This window comes from Dasypus novemcinctus, chromosome 16 (assembly GCF_030445035.2).
Source record: "Dasypus novemcinctus isolate mDasNov1 chromosome 16, mDasNov1.1.hap2, whole genome shotgun sequence".
Classification (NCBI taxonomy): Eukaryota; Metazoa; Chordata; class Mammalia; order Cingulata; family Dasypodidae; genus Dasypus; species Dasypus novemcinctus.
Genome location: NC_080688.1, coordinates 35,415,711 through 35,423,940, shown reverse-complemented (window position 1 = coordinate 35,423,940; position 8,230 = coordinate 35,415,711). Strand labels below are relative to the sequence as shown.

The 8,230-nt window shown below is 52.7% G+C and overlaps 1 protein-coding gene across 1 annotated transcript; it reads left to right on the top strand.

Moving 5' to 3' along the window:
• The first annotated feature begins 1,102 nt into the window (after window positions 1–1,102).
• On the top strand, window positions 1,103–6,992 carry ADCYAP1 (adenylate cyclase activating polypeptide 1). The gene is made up of 6 exons (XM_004447389.4): window positions 1,103–1,220; window positions 2,232–2,430; window positions 2,727–2,867; window positions 4,951–5,082; window positions 5,510–5,608; window positions 6,701–6,992. The coding sequence occupies exons 1-6, from the start codon at window positions 1,103–1,105 to the stop codon at window positions 6,897–6,899; spliced, it is 888 nt and encodes a 295-aa protein (XP_004447446.2). The 3' UTR covers window positions 6,900–6,992.
• The last annotated feature ends 1,238 nt before the right edge of the window (window positions 6,993–8,230 follow it).

Here is an 8,230-nt window from a genome sequence, read left to right as displayed (position 1 = left end):
GGTAATAGCTTTGGGCGCTTTAGTGAGAAAGAGGTTTCTCTGCTTGATTATCCAGTCGTGTTCACCGCGGGCCCTTTGTGTGCGAGGCAGAGCTGAACACGTAACACAGGCATGCAAACATTCAACATAAATCAGCGAACAATATGCAGCGGAGACAAAGAAGCTCATCCCCGAGTAGATGGGGTTTGAAACTTTATTCGAGCCAAACCATCTGAAGCGTCGTCAGGAATAAGCTAAGAGGAAGCGAGCGGTTCCTGGCTACTCCTGGCTAGGAATAAGTGAACCTTTTTCTTTTTGGAGGATGTATTACAATCTCAAATAAGAAAGCGGGAACGGCATTGAGAATGAGAAGCATTATGATTTTGTCTTAGAAAAAGCAGGAGAACTAATAACGCTTATTTAAATGTTGCATCCAAATCATAGTAACAGAAACACTCCCACTAAATAGTCATTTCCTCTATTCTTTGATTAAGATCCAAATAATTAAAATGCACGCTAATGGTTATTGATGGCTCTATTTCCTTTTGAAAAGAAACAGACCCGAGTTCTCTTACTGGAGTAGAAATTTACGAATCTTCTTAAATTATCCCAGGGACTTGAAGCCTCCGGGTGGATGTGGTCTTCCCTTATTGCTTTCCTCTTCCCACGTCATTTTCAGTTAAAATATATTTTTTTAACTGTTCCCAACGAAGGGATTCCCGTTAGAAATCCTCAGCAAGCGAACTTGTCTTGAGAACTCTTGTGCTTTCTCAATCATTTCCCCCAAATGAACTCAAGTTATAAATAAAGTAGGAACCCCCCCCCCGCATTTCTAACTCTCACATTCTTAAAATTTCAATTTTTGTGTAAAGCAAAATTTCAATTTTTAAAAACAGCAAGAGTCACATAAAGTGTGAAAGTCTCTAAATAGCAATCTAGAGATTTAAATAAAAATAGGACTAACAGGAAACAGAAGAATGTACTCTCAAATCTAGACAGGGATCGGGGGCTCTTCACTTCATTAGGGGCATTCTTGGCCCTACCGGGGGGGGGGGGGGAAATGGCGCATTTGAATAGAGGGGTGACTTGGACAAAGTAAAAGACCACTTTCACAGGCCGCATCATGAGATTTAGAAAGTGTCTGAAAGTAACCCAGCGGCGGTTTCCGACGTTTGAAGCATCTGCGCTCCAGCGGTTCAGCACTCAGATCCGGGACAGCTCCGCTGGCCGAGCTCTAATCGGCCCAGAGCTCTAATCATCTACTCTTAGCCAGACTGTCAACCACAGCCAGACTCATTAAAGATTTACTGAAAATCCTCCAATATTTTCCCTTTAAAAACAAAAGGATGTCAACATTTAATTGTCTATCTGAAAGAACATACACACGAAATGAGGATATCGAAATTAAATTACTAATACAAGAGCTTGATGTTACTTTAACCCCAGAGGCCAGACTTTTCTTTTGGTGCGGCTTGATGAAAAAGTAAAGAGAAATAGTAGGCGCATAGTTTTAAAACAAGACTTTCACCATCCTCAAAAGTCTATGATTTCTTTTCCCATCCTTAAGACATGAGTGAAATTGATAACCATCAAAATAATTGGACTTCTTAAAAATTGGATTGTTTGAGTGAAAGGTGTTTATGAGAAGTCGATGACTCCGGATCTTATCATCCAAGAGGACAGCACAGAATAGTTAATATGTTCCTTGAGGGACTAGGATGCTGACGTCTTTTTCTGATACCCGATCATTACGTGACTGGAAAAAAAAAAGGAAGTCATTTCATGAATAAAAATCTGAGCGCAACAGTGCAACAAATATTCTGTACTGAAAGGCAATAGGCAGACAGATGTTGACAAAGAGGCTCTCCTGAAACCATGTTCAGATAGATTTTTGCTAACTGCACTTATAAATACGAGCCGAGGGCCGGTGACCTCTGTAACCACCGGCAGAAGCAGAAGCAGCCGCAGCTTCAGACGCAGCCAGAGGGACCTCAGAAGAGAGAAGGCGCCGCCGCCTCGCGCAGCTGCCGGCCCTGGCGGCTCGCACCGACGCCGGCTGCGCTGCGGCCCTCCCTACCTCCTTCCCCTTCGTCCTCGACTTTCCCTCCTTTCTTTAAGCACTTGCTTCTACGTCGTGGTGGACCTAGGGCCCCTTTAACCCCCCCCGCCCCCCCCCCCCCCGCCAACTCGTCGCCTCCTCTCTCATCTCTCTCTTCGCCCCCTTCTCGGTGTCAGCTCCCTCCTAGTTCCAGTGCGTCTACAAACTTTTGAACAGAATACTGGCCTCAGCAAACAAGTCCTCCAGCTCCTCCTGCTGCTCCTGCTCGTTTCTGCGGCTTCTCCTCAGACACCAACGCCAGACGGTGATGCCTCTCGGGTTGTGACTCCAGCGCGGAAACTTGGAGGAGCCCTGTGCTCGCCGTCCTACCTGGGCACCAGACCCTCGCAACGGTGAGTTGAGTGGTAAGGAAAAAAAACCAAACAAACTTACCAAACGACTCATCTGTCTTTTGATTCTTTCGCCAGCATCAGGGTACAAATGGGCTTTTCTTGGCGCCAAGTCTGGGTGCTGGGTGTATATACGGGTGTTTGCGCATTCTAACTACAGGAGAGGGGAAAGGCAGGGCGCGCGGGCTGTCACCATAAACGGTCCTCAGCACAGGCAGCCGGAGCTTCTCTCCATACCTCCCCCCAGCTCCGCGAATATCTGTGGGGTCGGAGGGTGGAAGGCTAGGGGCGTTCTGAAGGCGCTGTGCCCTCTTTCCCGTCGCACACAGAGTGACCATGCGTAACGGAGCGAGCCTGGCCCTTCTGGTCTATGGGATAATAATGCACAGCAGCGTCTACTGCTCACCTGCCGCCGCCGGACTCCGGTTCCCCGGGATCAGGTAGGTGCTCGCCGCCCGGGCCGGGGCTTCCCTCCCCCAGACGCCTCCTTGTGGTCGCCCTCCTGCAGCTCTCCGGGTCGTTCCCCTTGCTTTTGCACCCACATCCCGCCCCGCGCGTCCTAGGGCCTGGCCTCGGCCCGAAGGCCTGGGTCGGTGGCGGCGGAGGGGCCCGGGTGGAGCCAGCGCGCGTCTGCCTCGAGAGAGACCTCCCCTCCCCCAGCTCCGCCCGCGGGCGGGGCAGGGCCGGGCTCCCAGCCTGGCTTCTTTTTCCTATTCTTAGGACGCGCCAGGAGAACTTCGGCTCCCAGAGCGAGGTCGGGGGCGGGGGGATGAGAGTGGAGCTCGCGCGGACTTTGCTTTGTTACATCTTGTTCTGGACTATCGGGGCGGGGTCTCCCTTTCTCTCCTCCGCCCTCTCCCATCTCAATTCGAATTCTTTCCCTTGGAGGCACTTTCTCTCAAGTGGTAGGTGTTCCCACTGCACTTTAAGCCCAGACAGTCTTGGGGACGCGGGGTTGTTGGTCGAGTGTAGTTGGGGGAAGCGACTTGAGCAGAGGAAGAACCAGTCTGCGAGGGAGAGGCAGAAACGGAGGAAAAGGAGGAGAAAGAGAAAGCCGGCTGGCAAGCCCCTGGCTGGACGAACGCTAGTTTTTTCCCCCTTAAACCCTGGCTTCCAAACGCTCGGAGCTGCCCGGGCTCCCCTCCGCAGCCCCAGTCCCCGGCAGGTCAGCCTGGGAGGGGAAACTCGCTTTGCAGCGCAGCCTTCCCGCCCTACGGCGCTCGGGCTCCGGACCGCGAGGGACAAGCATTCGGCTTGCAAACCTACTCCTGCAAGCCGCGCCCAGAACGTTCGCCTTAGGGCCAGCTGACTATTGATTTGACGGGAGACAAGGGATCTGGCTTCAGTATTATGATTTTTGCTTTCGGGCGCGGGACAGGGTAGGAAGTGAAAGACCCTGGAGCTCCGCGAAGCCCGGACCAGGGCCGAGGAGCATCTCCAGGAAAGGCTGGGTGCAGGGTGGGTGGAAGGATGCGCTCGTCTTGCCCTCGCCTCTCCAAGAATGGAAGAAAAGCGAGCGGAGCGGAATTCCTAAAGAAGTAGGGACGCCAACCCCGCCTACAGAGCGCTTCTTGCCCAGGCCCCATTCCCTGCGAGGCTTTTCCGCGGGTCGAAGCGAGGGATTTAAAAAAAAAAATTTTTTTTTTTGTTTAACCCATTCATCTCCATCCTGAATCAAGGATGAAGGCGGTAGGCGAGCGCATCCTCGAGGGCGAGGGCGTCTTTGAGGCTGCAGCGCGTCAGCTGGCTCTCTGTCCATTGTTGGCCCCAAGTCTCAGCTGCAACTTTCCCTGTGCCTGGGGTTGAGGCGGAGACCCACCGGCCCGCTCTCGCAAAGATCAGCCAGAAATATTTATTTAGGGTATTTAAAGTTCCCCTATTCCAACCCCCAGCCATTTTCAAAATCCCGTGTGCCTGGCACTTTCCCTGGCCAGAGGCACCGGAGGGCGCGGGCACGTCACAGAACAAGCCACCGCCAAACTGGCTAAGTTTAGGGGCATCTATTATTCATGCTCCTGCCAGATCCTCTCTGGCCCAAAATAGAAGCCGGAGCTTCTCCGTGACCTACATCTGCGCGGGGAAGGGCTCCCTTGGGCTCAAAGGCTGGCGCGGGGGTGGCTGCCGGAACTGGCTGCCGCACTTCGCACCCATCCATCCTCGCCGTTCAGCCCCGCGCCTCCCCCTTCGGGTCTCCGATTTGGCCAGCGCCTTGTCCCCCTAGGGTTTCTGTCGTCCCCGTCCATCGCCTTCGTGGGGGGAGGCTCGGGCGCTGGGCGGGGAAAGGGCGGGCCAGGTGTGCGCGCTGGGCGAAGACGCCTGGGCTTCCCGGGGCTCTTGAGGCCGCAGCCTGCAGGACGACCCTTTACCCTAGAGAAGGGGGGTGCGCATCCCTGGTGGGTGTTGGTCCCCTCCCCTGTCCAGGAAGAAAAAACAATTCCCCTTGACGAAGAAGAATGATCACTGAGAGCCCCGGGAAGGGACATGTACTGACCACTCCCTCTGCCCCGTGCCCCCACCCGGCAGGCCAGAGGACGAGGTGTACGACGAGGACGGGAACCCGCTGCCAGCCTTCTACGACTCGGACCCACCGGGCGCTGGGGGCCCCGCCTCCGCGCTGCGCGACACGTACGCGCTCTACGACCCCGCCGAGAAGAGGTACGACCCGCGTGGTCCCCGCGACAGGGGCGGGGCTCCCAGGACTGAGCTGGCGGGAAGGGCAGGCTGTTGAGCCACGGAGGAGTCTCTGTCATTAACGTCCTCAACCTCTCTTCCCCCCCGGTGGGTTCCCACGGAAGCCACTGAAAGTTAGTAATGGGCGTGTTTGTGTGTACGTGAGGGCCCGCGTGGGGACCGAAAAGTCCGGGGCCCCAGGAGTGGGGGTGAGTGTACACACCTACCGCCCTCGGAGGCCGGCACGTCCGGAGCATTCCCTCCTGGAAACATCCTAGGAGAGTTAACTGGCATGTTGGGTGCTTCGGGGGGCGTCTCCGCCCGGCTCCGCACGCGCCCAGCAGGTGGGCCTCGGGCCACCCCTCGGGAGCCGAGTCGGTGACCCTGCGCGCGCGCTCTGCCTCCCCGTTAGAGACGCGCCCTACGGTATCCTTCACAAGGCCTACCGCAAACAGCTGGAGCGGCTGTCAGCCAGGAAGTACCTGGAGTCACTCGTCGCCAAGGCCTTGGGGTAAGAGTGTGCGAAAGAGTTAACTGACGCGTGACGGTGCACGCCGGGGGTGGGTGTCCGTGCGAGCGCGCGGGGCGGTGGCGCGGCCTCCCCTTCCGTGCGTACACGTGGGTCGAGCGTGCGTCTGCGCCCCATGGTACGCGGCAATCGGCGGCCACGCGCGGGGGCCCCGGGCCCCATTTGAAGGTTCTGAAGCGGCACCTTAAGGTTGGAGGAGAGTTCGGGATCTGGGGCGAGGGACGAAGAGGGCGGGTGAACCGGAGAGTTCGATCCGTTTTAAATCAAAAGAGAAAGCAAACCGAAAAGCCCTCAGTAATTAAAAACCTTTAAGCTTTGTGGGAGGAAATGTTATAATTTCTAGTAAGCAAGACTTTATATATATATGTATATATATATTTCTATCACCTTTAGTTCAGCTAGAAACAAATCTCCAAATTTGGACACCTAGAGAAAAAAGCAGTTTTTGCTCGTGCCAGACCAGCTCAGAGCAAAGGGCTTGCGCGGAGCCCTTCGCAGCAGAAGGCAACGTTTTAATAAAGCCCGTGGGAAGACAGATTACATTTTCACAATGAATAATTCATGCAATGAAAAATATTGCCTGCAGCCTGTCGACTTATATTATTATCATCACGTTTTTCAACTTAGCATGCAGAAGGGAGAGTGCTCGTCCCCGGCTAGGAATTGCGGGATCGATGCAAACTCCACCGCAACAGCCAACGTGGCATTTAGGGTTCTTTAGTTATTTTCTGTGCTCGTGGGGGGTGAGAGGAACTGTTAGGACAATTGTGCGCATACGCACGGGTAGTCAGATCTCCAAGGGCGTAAGCCACGTGCCATTTGCTCGGACCTCCGGGTCCCATCTGGGAGGACTCAGTGCCTGGAAATTCTCGGTGGGGAGGGAGGAACCGAGTGGTTTCCTTCTCGGTCCTCCCTCCAGCCGCTTAGTGGCAGAGAAAGGGGGCAGGGAGGACAGGGAGGACCCGTGTCTTCCCTGAAGGCTACCGCGGGGGTTGGGGCCCGCCTGCCCCAGACAGCTATTGAATCTGTGTCTCGGGTCCCGCCACCCTCTCTCCCCTACCCTTTTCCTTGCAGAGGGAACCACGGCGGCGGCGGCGGCGGCACGGAGGAAGACTCTAAGCCGCTCTCCAAGCGCCACTCGGACGGAATCTTCACCGACAGCTACAGCCGCTACCGGAAACAAATGGCTGTCAAGAAATACTTGGCGGCCGTCCTAGGGAAAAGGTATAAACAAAGGGTTAAAAACAAAGGACGCCGAATAGCGTATTTGTAGCGATGAGTTATCAGCTACCTTGTGTATACAACCCTGACACAATGAAAAGTCGTTTTCCAAAACTGACTCAACAGTCATGCTCATGTGTTCTATCCAAACATGTATTTATGTATGAAGTAAAGCCATTAAATGAATATTTTGATAATAATATTGTTTTTCTTTTGTACAGAGCACTAGAGAATGCACAGATATACTTTGTGGACCAATCATTGATATATATATATATAATATAAGTATATATTATGAATATATATAAGTATAATAGAGAGCAATTAATATAAAGCGTGCACGAGGATTGAAAATTCGCCTGAGCTGTTTATGTTTTTATATAAAATAAATAGAAAAAATAGACAATCATTGTTTTGAATATTACTCCTATTTTTGTAAACTGGAATTAAAAGGATAGTATTTTTATCCACAACAGGCGTGAAGATATTAACACTGACCATATGCTACTGTACATGCAGTGACACCCTGCTCCAGGGGGAGTGTGAGGTAATGAATTGGGAGACTAGCTGAAGACCATTCTTTCTGGGATGAGTCTCTGGGGCAGGCTGCTTCAACCCAAGCCCAACTCAACAGGGCACTATCCCCCTTGCTGGGTGGCAGTTCCAATACTTCTGCTTTCTTTGATTCCACTTTTATGTGTATTTGTCTCGGCCCGAAGGAAATTCTCCAACAACAGCTCGATCCAAATTATACTGCTCCCCAGAATTCACGCCATTCCCTGGGGGAAGATTTAGGGAATTGTACACAGATGGGAGGCTTGGATCCCAAGCCCCATTCTGTACTTCCCGATTCATCAGGGAATCTAATATCCCAAGATTAGGGCAATTAGAACAAAGCGAAGGAAATTCAGGTATACTGGAAGAAGCAGTAGGAGCAGGACCTGGGGGAGGGACTGGACTGGTTGGCGCTGCCCCAGATCTGGAAAGCTGGGAGCAAACCAAGTCACATGGAAGGTCCACTACCTAAGTGGTTTTTGGGCGCTGGGTATTGGAAATGGATGCAAAGTACAATGTGTTTTTCTCCAGTGCTGTCCATGCTTCTCATCTTGTGAAATGGCCAGGATCCTACCCTTCGAACCCTGCTCAGTAGGAGCCCCCCATTTCCTTTGTGGTTTTCTGGAGACCCTTCCTTACCACCTGCCCCACTCCCCGCCCCCCTGCTCTGTTTAAGTACCGTTCACCATTTTTCATTCACTTCTCTTAAACTTGTGAATGCTTCTCACTTTTTTGTTCTGTTTGATGCAAGCACTTACTGTAAAGCTTAGGAACTCCTGTGTGGTTACCACTAAGTGATTATGCACTAAATATGAACCTTTTGTTTCT

Bases quoted from the DNA above. Each gene is read 5' to 3' on its own strand.
- ADCYAP1 (XM_004447389.4), top strand. From the start codon at position 1,103: ATGAGATTTAGAAAGTGTCTGAAAGTAACCCAGCGGCGGTTTCCGACG. The intron at 1,221-2,231 runs GCCCAGAGCTCT...TCCTAGTTCCAG, and splicing joins CGCTGGCCGAGCTCTAATCG to TGCGTCTACAAACTTTTGAA. The intron at 2,431-2,726 runs GTGAGTTGAGTG...GGCGTTCTGAAG, and splicing joins GGCACCAGACCCTCGCAACG to GCGCTGTGCCCTCTTTCCCG.